This window comes from Grosmannia clavigera, assembly GCF_000143105.1.
Source record: "Grosmannia clavigera kw1407 unplaced genomic scaffold GCSC_173, whole genome shotgun sequence".
Lineage (NCBI taxonomy): Eukaryota > Fungi > Ascomycota > Sordariomycetes > Ophiostomatales > Ophiostomataceae > Leptographium > Leptographium clavigerum.
In genome coordinates, this window is record NW_014040765.1 from 1,697,652 (window position 1) to 1,714,096 (window position 16,445).

Below are 16,445 nucleotides of genomic sequence, written 5' to 3' on the forward strand. Positions count from 1 at the left end.
TCTGCAATTCAATGGTATATGGAACAAGAATCTACAGGCCTACAAACCACTCCACCAGAACGTGGTTGGCACCTCAAAAGACGTCTCGACAAAGAGGCCCTCGTCCAGACGACTGCTGGTCGACACGTAGACAGTGTACCGGCCAGCCTCACAGATCCACTGGGCGCGACGCTCGTCAAAGTAGCTGCAGGCGTACTTGAGCGACACGTCGAGGGCGACATCGACAAGCTGGCCGGCAGCGACGGCGACCTTACGGAAGGCCTTGAGCTCCTTGGTGGGACGACGGATGGCGGGGTCGTGCTGGCGGACGTAGAGCTGGAGGACCTCGGCGCCATTTCACGGGCGCCAGTGTTGGTGAGAGTGAGGGCAGCATGGAGGGAGTCGTTCTGCAGCTGGACGGACAGCGGGCCGAGGGCAAAGGTGGTGTAGCTGAGGCCAAAGCCAAAGGGAAAGGCGAGGGGCAGGCCGAGGGAGTCGTAGTAGCGGTAGCCCATGTAGATGTCTTCGCCGTAGAGTACGCGGCCGGCTTCAGAGCGATAGTGCAGGTAAGCTGGGTTGTGCTGGACGCGGTCGGGAAAGGAGAGCGGCAGCTTGGCGGCCGGATTGACGTCGCCGAAGAGCACGTCGGCGAGCCCGTGGCCGGTCTCGTTGCCGCCGTACCAGGCCTGCAGCAGGCCGGCAGCCTGGTCGCGCCAGGGCATCTCGACCGGCGTGCCCGACTGCACAACAACGACGGCGCGCGGGTTGGCGGCGGTGACGGCGGTCACGAGGGCGTCCACGTGACCTGGAAGACGCATATCCGGTCGATCGAAGCCCTCGCTTTCCCAATCCTGGTTCAGGCCGACGCAGACGACGACCTGGTCGTACTCGGCCGCCAGGCCGGCTGCCCGGACGATCTCGGCTGTGGCATCCATGAGCCAGGCACCGCCCAGCTTGATGGCGCCGCCGCCAAACGAGACGCCGGACCGGCGCAGTCGGCTGGTGCTGGCGCTGCCAAAGCGCACGTGCACGTGATACGTCTGACCGGCAACCAGCGGCGCCGTGGCGGTCTCCTCGGCCGTGCCGCAGCCAAAAAAAGACGAGCCGGGTGTCTGGTGCTCGGTCACGTCGATCAGCAGGCGGCCGTCCAGGAAGAGCTGTGCGGTCCCGTAGACGCAGAGGCCCAGCACGAAGTCGCCGGTCCGATCGGCCGTCAGGTAGCCGTCGATGGCGGCGTACCACGTCGCCGCCAGCCGCGCGTTGTTGTAGTCCATAAACATCATGTTGGCCGATGCAAACGCGAGCGAGTCGATCACCGTTCGCTCCGTCCGGTCGTCATCCACAAACGGATCGTTGCTCACGACAAACGTGAAGCCTGGCTTCGATCCGTCCGCTGTCGTCGTCAGCTGCGGCCCCAGGTCCGGCAGATCCTTGTGCGCGTACGCGCCCACCGTGTAGGCCACATTGGCCGCGCCGACCTTGGCCGTGATGCCCTCCAGCGGCGACACGGCGCGGTAGGGCAGCAGCGAGGCCGAGCCGCCGCCGCAAAACGTCGCCGTCTTGGCGTTGGGGCCAATCACGAGCGTCTGTTGTCGGGACCGGTTAGCGCGGAGTACAAGCCACAGCACAGCCACACACTCACCTTCTTCTCTTTGCTCAGCGGCAACACGGCCTCTTTGTTCTTCAGCAACACCACCGACTCGGCCGCGAGTCGTCGCAGCAGCGCCGTCGTCTCGGGCGTGTCGTTAGTGCCCTCCGGCGCATTCTCGGGCACGCCCGAAGCGTGGCAGTCGCGCACCAGCTCCAACATGGCGCGGGCCCGCTCATCTAGAGCGTCGGGCTGCAGCTTGAACGTCGACGACGCCAGAAGAGCAGCATCGCCGCGCCAGCGAGACGGACCAGGCATCTCGAGGTCCAGGCCGGCATTGATGGCCTCGGTGGTGGAGTACGTGCCGAACCTGGGTTGGGTTAGCTAACGGACGAATGCTCGCATCGCATCAGTCGAATCGCGCATTGCAAACTTTTTTTTTGACCTCACCAGCACTCACCAATCGCTCATCACCAGCCCTTTCCATCCCCACTCGCCGCGCAACACGTCCGCCAGCAGCCGCCGGCTCTCCGACACGTGCTCGCCATTGACCTTGTTGTAGGCCGTCATCAGCGCCTTGGGCCGGCCGTCCCGGATCGCCAGCTGGAACGGCAGCAGATACAGCTCGCGCAGCGCCCGCTCCGTCACCAGCGCGTCGACCCGGTTGCGCTCGTGCTCCTGGTCGTTGCACACAAAGTGCTTGATCGTCGCCACCACGCCGCTCGCCTGAATCCCGCGCACCACCGCCGCCGCTGCCAGTCCGGCCAACACCGGGTCCTCGCTGTACGACTCAAACCCTCGGCCGCCTAGCGGGCTTCGCTGCATGTTGATTGTCGGGCCCAGCAGCACGTGTGCACCTTTGGCCTTGGCCTCGGCCGCCATCAGAGTGCCGGCTGCCGTCAGCAGCTCCGTGTCGAACGTCGCCCCCAGCGCCGTCCCGCACGGCAGACACGCCGCTGGCACCCCGTTGAAGAACCGCGTGCCGCGCACACCGTTTGGTCCGTCCGACAGCCGCAGCGATGGCACTCCGTGCGCTGGCAGCGCCTTGGTATGCCAGAAATCAATCCCCGCCAGCAGCGACACCTTTTCCTCATCGCTCAGCCGCCCCAGTACGTGCTCCACGTCAATGTCGGCCATCTTCTCGCTCTGTTAGTGGATGGACTGCCGTTTGTCTACAGACTGTGTATAATACGTGCTCGCTCCCGGAGTTGTGGCAGATCCGGGTGCTTCAACAACGCTTAAGTACGCCGTCTGTCCCGAAGTTTACCCGACCGCCCGGCTAAACTCCGCTTAAACTTGGTCACATTGCCCGGAGCTGCAGTAGTGGTCCACTTAGTGAACTGCTCTTCCAAGTATTCGCTGCCTACCCATCCACCGACTTCTGCCCCCACACAAACCGTACCGTGTAGTACGTGTGCACCCTTGTCCTTCAGGGCTTTGCGCACTTCCATCAGGAACATCTGGTACTCAACGTGCCCCATTTCATGGTTTCGCTCCACAAAAGAACGTATATCCTACCGGTATTTAGCATCGTCTCAGGGCACTCGAAGAAAGGAATCAAGACACACCCTCAAGGTCGTTTATCAACCCCTAGTAGGACATACCGGCCCACTCGGACAGCTTCGGGTCGGCTGGCCACCCGCCGATGGTCCGCATAAAGCTCCTGTCTTGGATATTGACAAAGCCGGCCGTTTCCATCGACTTAACCTGTAGGCCGTCGTTAACTACACGGCCCGACCGGCCTAGCCTTCCGATGCCTTGGACAACCAGCTGCCAAAAGGTCTGCAGCACTGGGGCCAGCTTGGCTGTATCGTCATCGCTCTGGAATTCGACATCTACTTCAACAGACTCATACCAGCCGCCCAACTTGCAGCAGCGGTACGCCTCCGCACACCCCTTTCCAGTCGATAATGGCGCCTGTCATGTAGCGCATATGGACAAAGTCAAACGTGTTGTTGTCCACGTCCACGGCTTTGTCGCCTCGTCAACCTCAAATTTGGCGTTGGCCGGCACCCATTTCAGCTGAATGGGCGAGATGTCCGTGCCGATTACCTCTGCATTCGGAAACTGATCGGCAAAGTCTCTGCCCCAATCAGAGTCATGGTTTAATGTAGTAATGGCGGGGATTCCTTACATTGCCAGGTGCCAGTGCCAGTGCCAATATCGACCACCTTCTAATCGATTCAGTGCGTCTAACATGTATCTTAGTTCTTCTTACTGGCAGCACACGCTCCCTACTAACATAAACAGTATCCGAGATGGGAGCTAGAAATAATGCGCCGTCCAGCAGCAACGTCAGGTAGTGGTTGCCAGTATGCACAAAGGCGTCGGCAAGCTACTGGAAGACTAATATGCGGTTAGTCGCACCTGATGTAAATACACTCCTGCTGCCGGTCATCATTAGGCATAAAGTATTGCGAGTCGCTGTACTTGTCGCTGTGGAAAGTTCGCCAACCACAGTGCCTTTATTCCTTAGCTTTACACTTACTATGAACACAGTATCATCGTACCTACGCACTCCGCTTCTATCTCTATGTTTTCATCCTTTACGTCTCGCGCCGCAGTCTGCTTGGCGTATCGCGCATTACTCTATATAAGAGAACTCTAATCCAACACAGCGCATCCTTTAGGTAGAGGCAATCAAGCACCTACCAAGACTTCGTAATCCTTCCTCTTCCAACTACTCTTTGCTAAGGAACCTGATCGAAGTCCCTATAAGCGACTGTCGTACCCTGTAACCTGTACATCTAGCGCTACCTAGGACATGCGTTGCTATAGGCACCGCTACGATGACTTTGCACCGCGCTCTACGCATCTAGATGCACTATGCACCTAGGTTAGCGTCACTATGTATAAGGTTATAAAATTTATAACTAGCTTTTATAAATGTTTTGTAAATTATATAGAAAACGCTGAACACTTTCTAATTATAATAACGTCTAATTTTAAAGGTTATATAAGTATACTAAAGTTCTTATATAGACCAGAAACAAACCAAATCGTCAAAGTCAACAGTGTCAAGATCTTGCAGCTCCTCCTCGTTGGGCAAAATCGCACGCCTAATCAGCTTAGCCCGACCTACCCACTGCTCTCCTTCTTAGATATTTGCTTCGCCGCCCATCGACAAAAGATGGATGCCTCTTAGATAGGAGGAACGAGCATATTCGTTCCTGTACCACTGCCGGTCCCCCCAGATGTTTAAAGCTCTCTCAAGTGAACTCCTGGACAGATATAGGTAAGTATACTTATTGTCTAAGAATTCCTGTTCAGGCGGGGGAGGAGGAGGGGGGGGGCTTACTGAGCCTTTACGTGTTCCTTTCGTCGGATGTGGTGCTCCGCAAGCTTGTGCAAAGCGTCAGCCGTGCGGTGACTAAATTCACCTAGAGTGGATTCGTACTGCGTGAGACAGTTCTGGTGGATTAAGAATGATTCTTCCCAAAATTTTCTTGCATCCTCATGCTTGCCCTCGCCCTCAAGTCGCATTGCCTTGCTCGCGCGCACGTTCCCAAGGGCTTGAAGAACCCGTCCAGTCCTTTACCATAGGATTGATGGAATGGTCAGCAAATGCCAGCTACGAATCCGTTAGAGTTTGCGCTTCTTACTCACTTGTAAATTACCCGGTCCAGCTTTCCGTGTAGCTGTTCTCGTTGAGCCAGGAGCCTTGTAAGGATATCATCTGTAGTGTCAATCTCGCCCTGGACCCAATATGCCAGTCCAAGATTACATGCAGGAAAGCCGAACTCGTCGGGATCCACGTTAATGGACTTCAGCATATCAACGCTCTGTTGAAAGTAGGCTGTGGCGAGTGCGAACTTGCGGACCATCATGTAGGCGATACCCATCTGGCTATGGGCAAATGCGAGCCGTAGGTCTGGTGGCTTACCTCGGGCGGCTTCCTCCTTGCGAATATTGAGGCACTTGATGTTATGCTCGAGACAGGCCTCGGTGTCGTTCGTCTCGTTGCACAAGGCACCCATGCAAAGGTGCATGTCGCTGATGAGTGGCTCAAGCACAATGCCATCTCGACTGCATAGGGACAGGCCTAGCTCCAGATACTGCTTGCCCTCGTGCGAGAATCCTCGCTCGTGCAAGTATCTGTTGAGACAGTTAACAGAATGGCATAGTATGACGAGCTGCAGACGCCGTCACGTTTTGGCTTGTTGGCCTCGTTCGTTGCTGTCTGTATCTATTCGCTTACGTGGCTGCCTCATTTAGGAGTTTGGGAAAGGCTGAGTCTACCCTGAATGTTTTCCAGGTCTCTTCGTACTCGACGTAAAAATAATAAAAGCGTTCCAGATGCGGCCATTCAGACTTCCGCAAAGGTCCCAGCGGACAATCTTTTGGCTGCTATGGTCGCCGGGTGGCCAGAACTCTGCCAGCAGTGTCACAGCATCTCGGAAAGCCCAATAGCGTTGCTCCTCGTCCTTCATAGTGGCGCGAATCTCGGCTTGAATGATGCGGTGAATCTGCAACGTCCTCTTTGTCATGTCACGCTTGATGATGGACGACGTAGAGGCCTCGTGGCGGGCTTTCTCAAAGTCCGAGATGGTCCACCGTAGACTCTCTCTGGAATTGGCCTGCATCTGCTGTGGCCCTGATGGCCCGGCAAAGATGTCTTCCCGGATGTTATCCGGATTCATAAAGGCCATGACGCGGAGGAGGGCGAGAGTTTGGCGGCTTAGGTCCTTAAAGTTGTAGGCTGTCGCCAGGGTGTTACCATAGCATTGCTTCTGTAGTGGGCTGCCAGCGTCGTGTATCTCAGTGTAGCGAGTGTCTTTGGCGTATAGGTCCATGAACTCACGGATCGACAAGCGCCTACGGCGGATGAACCCGGCCATTTGTGTCATGGCCAGCGGTAGGCTTCCCAGGTACGCTGCTAGTTCCTCAGACGCGGCACGCTCGTCCGGCGGCAATGTACTCTGTGACGAGCTGTCTGGTGTCTGTGTTAGCCTGCATAGCAAGGTTGCTGCATCTGTCTCAGGTAGGGGCTCCAGGTCAACGCCTAGTCCGTCCAGGGGCTGAAAGTCCTTCGCAGCAGGGTTACGGCTCGTCACCAGAACCGCTCCGTTACCATTGGAAGGAAGGTAGGGCCCTATCGTCTCAAGCTCTTCGACATTGTCAAAAATTAACAGCCAGCTGTCGTTCTCTCGCCTGTCGAGGTTCCACGGCCTATTTAGCCACACCCTTGCAACCTCTATGTTTGCCTGAAGGTTTTCTGCCTCCTCTGGCATCTGTAGTCCGAGTTGCGTTGATACACTGCCAAAATCAGACGCCAGTTGTAAGTCCCCCCCGGCTTGAAGCCAGAATATGGCATCAAACTTTTCCCGCCTAGTGTAGGCATATTTGATGGCGAGATCAGTCTCACCGATTCCGCCCATACCACAAAGTGCGAATCGGCGCATGTGCCCCCGGTCGTCACCGTCTTGAAAGCCCCCTCTTGGCTGCACCGGCGGAAGAAGGTGCTTGTCCATCAGCTCCAAGATGTCGTTCTGTCCGACGAAGTAGGGGTTGGGCAACTGGGACACTTTGAAGCAGGGCAAGTTAGCTGTCCGAGTGTCCAGCAGACTCGTGCGGCCATTGTTGGACGTGAGACGCTGATGCAACGGAAGCCCAGAGTATGGTGCCACTCTGGTCCCCGAGGTGCTCAAAGTGGACGTGATGCGAGGATGACTGGTAGAGCTTCGATGAGTAGGCCTGGCTTCAACTGTCGTTTCTTTGTTTTTGTGTCCCAGTTTTTCTGGAGGGTCAGAAGAGCGGTTTTTTGTCTGCTTTTATAGTTCTTGTCATGCTTCAGTAATACCTTCCAATTCTTTAAGCAATAATTGAATAAAGTCTCGTACTGAGCCTTTATCATTCGTGAGCTTAGGTAGATTGCACAGCTGTGCATGAGGGAGAGTTGCCCCCAGCAGCTGCTCCGTACTAGATTCTATCCTGGCAAGCTGCTGGTCTACTAGCGACTGGGGCTGATAAGAATTGTGTTAGCTGGGGAGGTCTGTCTAGAATCATGCGGGCGGGTGGTAATTACCTTGGCTTTCCTTCCAAAGTATTTCGGCCTTCTGGCTTGCTGATCTTGGTCTGCCGTATCCTCGTACACTGAAAGGATGGGAATATCGGCAATGTTCTTAAACTCCATGGCAAGAATTGCTAGCGGCCGCACATATTCGGATGGCCTCTTGGTCTGCTTTGGGGCTACAGTCTTGGTGCAGCTATGTAGGACCTGATTGTACCGCACGAGTGTGTCCTTATCGGACCCACTGGAATGCGGCGTTCCCATGAATATAATGCCTGAAAAGAGCCGGATGGCTAGCTTGAACCTGTGGTCGTGGACATTTTGGCGGGCCAAAAGCAGTGCCTGGTTGTAAGTTTGCCTGTCAGTAGGTTATAATGGCATATTTGTTGGGCCCTGCAGGTGGGTGTTTTATCGTACCTTCTTGACAAGGACACCACCAATGGAATGCGCGATAAAGATTATGGGCCGGTTTGGAGACTAGGATGTGGCCCGGTCAGCTTTCCAACATACTGGTATAATCAAACCGCCACACTGTTTTCTCACCTTGTCTGTGAGGCGTGCGAGCTCTTCAGCAAGATCACTCCCAGTCTTGAGAAATTCTTTCCAGGAGAAATATTTTACAGGTACATACGACAGTGGATATGTGTAAATGTGAATCCGAGACAGAGACGTTATTTGTGCGGCTGCTTCACATAGCTCAGACTTTAGTCCCCAAGTAGACGTGTCCGGCGTACCAAAACCTGGAATGGCAACTATGCTGCAAGAAATCGTTTTCAGAAACGTTCTCATTTTCAGAATATTTCGGAGAATAAACCACGAGAAGATTTCAATCGACTTACTTGAGCTCCAAAGTTGAATTTTCATTGACGTGAACGTTCACTGCTTAGCATCAGGTTAGATTTGTGCGGATCAGCGGAGCTAATCGTCTCCGTACTTCCACCTCCCCCAGTCTCCGTACCCGGGGTTCCCTGCCGATTACCACTATTACGATAGTTCATTGTTTGTAAGTCTTCCTCGGCCAGGAAATTTTACGGTGATTTTCCGGGGGGGTTGGGCCATATGTAGTGCTGTGAGATGTTGAGGAAGTGGCGCTTGAAGTAAGATTTGGCCGCGTGGCGTACTAAATTCTCAGTGCAGTGCCAGCAATTGGCAAGCCGGGGCGCCCCTCCTTTAGCATCCAAAATGTTCGCACTGTACGAGTAAGAAATGACAGTGCACATATTCGCACCCTAGGGTGCGTGTGTAGTGTACATGGATCTTGTATAGTGTACTTCGTGGTCCAGAAATGTTAGAAAGGCGAAGTATTTGTGTGAGGTTACGGAACGAAATGTTTACCTCATTGGTTAAGAGATATCTGCATGAAAATATGACGCTGGCTGTTGAACCGCACAATTTCGTGGCGTCAGGCATCTGGCTGTTGTGTTCAAGACCCTATATATGTGGCATGATTTCCCTCAGCATGGGCTCAGTGAGCTTTTCGTCCCAGTGTCATCATCCAACTAAGCCCCCAAATAACAACTGCCCTTTTCAATCCTAACACGGCGACAACTACACTCACCATCATGACTGATGCCCAAGTCCCCAAAATCCAGCCTTGGAAGGCGCTGAAGACTCTCAGTGAAGATTCCAACCCAGACTTGAACAAATTGCAAAAATTCCGCAGCGGTGATGACACTTCGGGCAACTCTGGCTCCTCAGTCAGCCGCCCTATTTACCGCAAAACCGCCCACGAGACAGAGGAGGACGGCAGCGCAACGGAAAATCTCACAAGTCCCGAAGAGTAGAGACGGGGAAAACATGAGCTTCTCTTCTCCATGCTGCCCTTAGGACGGCTCTGGCAGTTATACGACATGGAATCAAGCAGCTGGCAGTCTGATGGAAAACTGGGATTTGAATACTGTGCAGCTTAGATAGATGGTCAGATACTTTGTGCCTTCTATTTTTATCTTCTGCCTTTGCACGTTGGCGTATATAGTGACGTCTCAAGTGTGCAGTGTTCACGTTCGCTTGCTCTTTTACATTATTATTGAATATAGCGAAAGCGTTGTCTGGATCAGTCTGGGGCCTATTTTGCACTTCTTTGGATATATAGCTATGAATCAGACGAGTTGTTACATGAACGCTTATACTCTGAAACACCCTGGAAGATGCTGCCTACATCAGAAATCCTCAACTAGATACAGAAAATGGAGAGAAAGCTCAGATTGACTGCGGCTGAGGTGCAGGATATTTGATATCCGCATACATGACGAGCAACCGCGCGTCGATGCTCTCCCGGGCCGGTGCGTCTCCATGCTCCCCGGGAAGCGGAAATGCGCCATGGGCACAAGCTAAAGGACTTAGTGCGAGATCGGCACGATTTCTGGAGGATATGAAAACTCACGCGAAGAGCTTAGGGCTTCTGAGTCAAATGCATTGAAGACAAGTATCTCGTCGGTCTGGTGGTCCGGCAACCAGTACCATCTTTGGTTTGGGTTATGGCAGACCATAAAGTTCTCAGCCAAATAATTCGGGTACATTATATCCATAGGAATTAAGTCGTTTCTATCAATGCTGGTGGCATCACAAAGTGCTAGAGGCCAGTCGTGGACCGGGAAGCGAAATGGCTTCCAAATACTTTCTATAGATTTAACAATGTCGGGTGTGTGATATCTGGGCGACAGACTAGGCAGAGACTTACGTGATAATTTGATACCTTGACCGTAGGATCTGCTCGGCTGTATCTTTGTACAACTCTCGAACAATATTTTCGGCCGTCTCAGGCGTGAGATCTGGAGATTGCAGTGTTACGAATGACGAGGTGAAGTAGCTGCCACAGGAAGAAACATCATACCGACGTGTGCTACAAGGCTGGGCTGCGGTCGGGGGGGAAGCTTTCCCTGAAAGTAGGGGAAGCTAGGAGATTTTCGTCTGAGCTGCAACAGCAGTAGGACGTGTCAGATAAGGAGAGAGAATGAGATGGATTGGCCCACCTGATAGTCCAACACGCGGACGTTCTTAGCCCCCGTCATTTTGACTATGTGGTCCTCCAGCTCGCTGCAGTAGATAGTTTCGATTGTAGACTCGTTTGAAAAGTCGGCATATTGCATCTTTGACTGCAGGCGATGAACTGCGAAGCCCTCAATGTCCAGGGATGCAGCTGGGACACACAAGCGCATGTTTCTGATGTGCATGTCCCCTACGGCAGTCAACCACTGTGGCGAGGGGAAGCCGCGCAGGAAAAGGAGTGACGCTTGTGAGTCGCAACTCCTCGCCACAAACCTTTTTATTCCGGTTGGTGATGCCTCATACTCGTCATTTCTCCTAGTAAGTATGTCGTGCGCGACGACAAAAATGGCGTTGATTCTGTCGATTCCTGCTGGCGGGAAGCGGTCGGGGTGGTAGGAGCCGATTGGCGATGAATAGGGCTTTTCTTTGTTTAGGTATGTGCTCAGGCTTACGAGATCTGGCCTTGGGTAACTATCGTTCTTGCATGACCGGCTAGAAAGCTGATCGATTGCTATGGAGAAGTTTGTAGCTCCTGTTTAAGGCCATGTTAGAGAAGTAATCTAGGGGTTTCCTTAGCTCTTCTTTAATATTCTTACTTGCCTTGGTAGTTGGCCATTTTTCAAAAAGCCTTTTAATTTGTGAGATGAGGGAAACTGGCTATAGTTGCGAAGCTGTTCGGGCAAACAGGCCAACCTTTATACACATCACTGCTCTCCTTACTCTTCTACGGAGGCCTTGTTGTCGAATGGACCAAGCCCAGATGGGAGGGACGTGCACAATTACGCTGTGTGGTATACATGCTGTGTGGCGCATGGGGCTATTTAGTATGTGTTTTGACGCATGTTAGCATACCTCGGAAGTACCTGGCAATAACAATAAATACACGCTCACTGGGCACCCATAATTTGACAATTGTCTCCGTAAGTCTGCCAACACGACCACACATAATATTTCTGTAATATTTTAGACCGACGCTAATATTATGGTAAGGAGATGAGGTCAGCACTAGTCCAAGCCATAACACTCTAGTTATAAATAGAGTATTTCGGCCGTTTATGTTACGCTGCCTTATTGTGAGGGTTAAAGGAGGCTACACGTAGCGGTCATATAACGTGATGCACTGTGAGGAGCAAGAGGCTGAATAGGGTCTAGTGTGGGCGAAAGAGTGTTGTGTACTAAGGAAGAAATAGATACATCGCGACCCTTCTGGGGATCCGTATTGATACTAGTGCCAGGACCCGCTTTTGTGCATTCTAACCAATCACAGGCCCGTACGGCCAAGTGGGGCGGAAGGGCCACAGTGTGGCGGATTCCAATGCTTGACACTTATCTAAAAGTGTACGATTATTAGTACAGGTATGTTTGCAAGCGTATAGCTAAGGCGCAGGGTTTATAAAGATAATATTGCACTGTAAGGAGCAGGAGGCTGAATTGGGTGTATTGTACGAAGTACGGAGGTCCCCACCTAGGATACTGTAGGATAATAAGTAAGAAAAGCATCTTATGATTAGCAATTCTTTACTCCGTGCTCCGTACTCTGTAATTCGCACATTATACGGTTCGTTCGCTACAGCCTCCGGATCCATACAGTGCACCACCTTTCGCTGTAACTCGTGATTTAGCCTATTGTGACAACTACAGCACTGCTATACATAGTTTTGTGTATTGTACTCCGTACCCTCGTAGCGCTCCTTCACTCCGTTCTGTACTTCAGAAGCGTACTGAAATACTCAATTACGCTTTAAATTGCGCCATTCTCAAGAAGCAGCTGCTCTACAACCTTATGTCCCTTTGTTATGGCCCACTGCAATGGGCTCAAACCAAGGTTGTCAGTACAGTCAATGTCCACCCCATTAAGCCCCACAGAGGCCTTCCAAAGCTTGATAGTGCCATCGTGCGACCCCGACACTAACAGCTTCGAGTCGGGCGAGAAGGTCACTGACTCGACAATCGCCGTGTGTCCCTGAAGCGTTTCAACACAATAACCAATAGCAGTATCCCAGAGTTTTACCGTAAGGTCGTTGGACGGAGATGCCAACAGCCTCGAGTCATGAGAAAAGGCCAAGAGACCGACTTCGTGGCTGTGCCCTTCTAAGGTGTGCAGGCATTCGCCAGTCGCCACGTGCCAAATTTTGATGCTGTGGTCGCGTGATGCCGTGGCGACTCGCCCCGAGTCGTGGGAGAAAACAACCGACCAGACGTAGTCGTCGTGAGCTTTCAACGTCCGCGTACACTGTCCAGAAACGGGATCCCAAAATCTGACGCTGTAGTCGCGGGACGCAGATGCGATTATGCGCGAGTCATGTGACACCGCGACCGACTGGACGTCCCGAGTATGGCCCTCAAGCGTTTGATGGCACTGGCCGGTAGCAAGGTCCCAGATTCTGACGCTACAGTCACGTGACCCCGACACCACAAACGCTGATTCACGCATAAAGGCCACCGACATGACGTCGTGGTTGTGGCCAACGAGCGACTGGATGCATCGGCCCGTTGCGGCATCCCACAGCCTGATAGTCTGATCGGAGGACCCAGATGCCATCAGGAGCGAGTCGTGGGAAAAGGCCACACCTCGGATGGCTCCGTCATGTTTCCGTAGTGTGCAGACGGTACGACGGGACGGGACGTCCCAGATCTTGACCGTACCGTCATACGACCCTGATGCGACCAGTCTCGAGTTATGTGAGAAGACCACGATGCTGACAGAATCGCCGTGGTGGAGCGTCGCCCGGCATGTTACCGGATCCGCTCTGTGAATCACCGCCGTGCCAATGTCAACATTGCTCTGCACCTCAAGAAGCCGTACTATGGTGTCCTTGTGACCGTGCTCAGCAGCATGCGAAAGTGACGTGCGGTTGTCCTTGTCCCCTTTGCCCACTTCGGCACCGTTCCTCAGAAGCACATCTACACAGTTCGCATGTCCTCTCTTAGCGGCCCATATCATAGGCGTCCGGCCGTCATTGTCTGGTAGCCCAGGGTCGGAGCCGTGAGAAAGGAGCAGCTTAGCCACTTTAATTCGGCCGTACTCAGCCGCCCAGCTAAGCGGTGTCCGGCCCCTGTCGTTGACAACGTTCAGGTCTTGAGAAAGTCTGTCTTGCAAAAGTAGCGAAAGCTGGCGGTAGATCAACTCGTTGTCCTCAGAAATGCATCCGACGTGGTGCGGCCAGTGCAGCTTGGCGTACTCGTAAAAGTGAAACTCGTTCACAGACGGCGGCCGTTTTGTCCGACTAGCTTCGGCGAGCACCTGGCCCATATCGTAGTTAGGCTGTTGTCGCGACTGTAAATGCATCAGGGCCATGCTGCGGACAAAGCCCGACTCTATTGAGCTGACGATTCTGGCAGGTGTGCTCCTCGAAGGAATTTGGGGGGTCACAGTCGTGGACAACGTTGTGTTGAAAACATTATAGCTGAGGTACGTGACGACAATATCGCCCATCGTCCTCGCTGCGTCTTCAACGGTAAAGAGAGAAGCGGACGAGTGGGTAAAGTCGCCAAAGAGGAACTGCTTAACGCTGTGGTGTACCAATCTCACCGAGAGATCCTCTTCTTCCACCGTGATCAGACTCCCACAGCAGGCTAGTGCCGTATATACATTGTTCAGTAGGCGCGCCGGATTCCAGACCGCATCGCCGGGAACCACGCTCAAGGCTTCACAAAGTTCTTTTGTCGTCAAGGGCCGGGATGCTGCTAGAACCAAATGTAAGATCTGCATCTGATAGTTCTTTCCAAGCGCGGCTGAGGTGGATAAAATGCGGGAAAACGTTTCTGCCAAGGTCTTGGGCAAGTCTGTGATAGCCTGGCGAATGGCTTCATCCGTCTTCGCCTGGCACAAAGACTGGATCTGGAGAGTGGCCCAGAGGAACATGCCCCGCGTGCCTTGGAGCAGCGCATCTTCAATTTCAATCACCAGCGTGGGATCGCCAACTATGAGCCTTCCAGATTTTATACATCGCACCAGCTCGGCATTGATGAATCTCTTGATGTCGGGGTTATCGTCTTGAATCGCAATAGTTTGCAGATGAAGAAATGTTTCCGGACCTAGCCTTAGAATATTGTCGGCCTCTAATCGGAACGATGCACAAATGACGAGCTTAAAGTGCTTCTGGAGATTCCGGAGCTGTTCGATGGTTGTCCGTCTTTGATATTCATCACACTCGTCTAATCCATCCAGGACAACATACGCTTTGAAGTCGGGGGAGATAGCATGTTTAAGCAACGCAAAGATGCTTTCAAGGTCTGGCACTGAGACTGAAGTGTCTATTGTTCCTTCCACCTCTGATAAGTCGGCAATAGAGTGTAGAAATTGTCGAGCTATTGAACCAATTATCGTAGTCGCCTTTAAACTCTCTGAATTGTCGTGGCGGCTAAAGAAATACACCACCGGGCATTTAGCCTCTTTGGCGTGCAAGTTGAGATCGTCGACCATATTAGCTAGCAAAACAGACTTTCCAGATCCTAATTTTCCGGTGCACAGCAGTGTGCAAGAATCTGACCGATTTTTCCACTGCTGGTATTTAGGCATGCTATCTAGTAGCGTTGTGCTTCCCACCTTTCGGATCTCTCGCCACGTTGACTGGTACTTGTATGTAGAGCAAAATTTGAGCACACGATCGCGCGCCCTCTCCTTCTGACGGCGTGACTCGGAGTCTGAAGTCCGAAAAAGAGCTTTCAAGTGGGAGCTCTGGTCCTTGATGCTTTGGTTTTCTAACAGTTTTACCTCCTCGCGAATTTGATATGTCCAGTCGGCTAGTTCGGATTCGTAGCCTTTTAACTCGGAGTCACTAGGAGTCGACATGAGCCGTCCAAGGATTGACTGTTTGGCCGCTCTCAACAATCGGTGGCAAAGACGGACAATCACGATGAAATACTCTGAGAGGAATGACTGTAGCTTCCTAGATTGTGGATAAAGCGAGGCCAGTTGCTCGTAACGAGGTGCTGACCGCCCAGCGACCATAAAAAAAGACGATAGTCGATCAAGGCAAGAAGAGTAGCCGACCATGAGCTCAAGGACGTTAGCTAAGGCGACAGATAATAGAAGGCACAGACTGACAAGCAACGTTGTCCGCACAAGAGCCCAAACACCGCAGGCGATCATGTTTTGCGATGCGCCAACGATGATGTCACCAAGAGCGGCAAACTTTTGAACCGATTCAAGGAAGCAAGTAAAGCGAGGGCCGAAGCAACGCGATCCACCTGCATTTCTAGAGACGCGACGATCAACCTCGGCTGTAATGCACATAACATCGCTAACATCCGGGGGCGCTTTGCACGACTGCGAACGGCAGGTGCAGAAAGCAGCTTTCTGCTCGGCAGAGAGCTCAGCCTCAAAAAGCGAAACCGCCTGCGCTAGGCGAATATCAGCCCGTAGCAAGGCGGCAGTTCTAAGTGCTATGCTCATGCTAAGTAAGTGCAAAGGTTATGGTGCAATGCATAAATCGATGGCAATGTCTTGTTTGTACGATAACTAAGACTTTAGCTCAATGAGCTAGTAGGTGACTGCCGTTTGATATATACTCGGTCCAAGCTGTGCGTAGTAGCGTAGCCCTATGGCTGTGTAAAGTAAGCACGAGTCTGGACCTTATTGGCCGTTCAGGAACCCACCATGTAGAATTTTCTCCTTGTCGGTCGAAATTGTCAGAATATTATACTGAGTACGGAGTAGCCCAATGAGCATCACACCTATCATGGCCCACCCCTTTTGACAGAAAAGGCCGCACCTTCTCCCTGTTCCTTTTGTACCTAATACAACCAACAGTTAGACATTAGGTATACGTTATTTAACAAGCCATGCCGCGTTTTGTCGTTGAATAGATACAGGCCATATATATACTCCGTACAGGGTGACACATAGTAGGGGCGGGCCTTAATTAGTTGGCTTAG

At 52.6% G+C, this 16,445-nt stretch overlaps 4 protein-coding genes across 4 annotated transcripts; 1 reads left to right on the forward strand and 3 right to left on the reverse strand.

Moving 5' to 3' along the window:
- Nucleotides 1-39: 39 nt before the first annotated feature.
- CMQ_7358 (beta-glucosidase) lies at nt 40-8,575 on the reverse strand (the record flags this gene model as incomplete). Its single annotated transcript, XM_014314363.1, has 14 exons — nt 40-315; nt 399-1,565; nt 1,622-1,937; nt 2,028-2,713; nt 2,965-3,011; nt 3,172-3,484; nt 3,810-3,902; nt 4,563-4,626; nt 4,866-5,099; nt 5,174-5,662; nt 5,840-7,332; nt 7,593-7,935; nt 8,417-8,456; nt 8,536-8,575. 14 exons carry the CDS (start codon nt 8,573-8,575, stop codon nt 40-42), a joined length of 5,601 nt encoding a protein of 1,866 aa, XP_014169838.1.
- Nucleotides 8,576-9,139: 564 nt separating this feature from the next.
- Nucleotides 9,140-9,361, forward strand: CMQ_7663 (uncharacterized protein; the record flags this gene model as incomplete). Its single annotated transcript, XM_014314668.1, has 1 exon — nt 9,140-9,361. One exon carries the CDS (start codon nt 9,140-9,142, stop codon nt 9,359-9,361), a length of 222 nt encoding a protein of 73 aa, XP_014170143.1.
- Nucleotides 9,362-9,776: 415 nt separating this feature from the next.
- Nucleotides 9,777-10,735, reverse strand: CMQ_7112 (uncharacterized protein; the record flags this gene model as incomplete). Its single annotated transcript, XM_014314117.1, has 5 exons — nt 9,777-9,907; nt 9,961-10,040; nt 10,258-10,348; nt 10,411-10,492; nt 10,550-10,735. 5 exons carry the CDS (start codon nt 10,733-10,735, stop codon nt 9,777-9,779), a joined length of 570 nt encoding a protein of 189 aa, XP_014169592.1.
- A 1,571-nt stretch (nt 10,736-12,306) lies between these two features.
- Nucleotides 12,307-15,360, reverse strand: CMQ_7153 (nacht domain containing protein; the record flags this gene model as incomplete). The annotated part of the gene is made up of 1 exon (XM_014314158.1): nt 12,307-15,360. One exon carries the CDS (start codon nt 15,358-15,360, stop codon nt 12,307-12,309), a length of 3,054 nt encoding a protein of 1,017 aa, XP_014169633.1.
- Between the last annotated feature and the right edge of the window lie 1,085 nt (nt 15,361-16,445).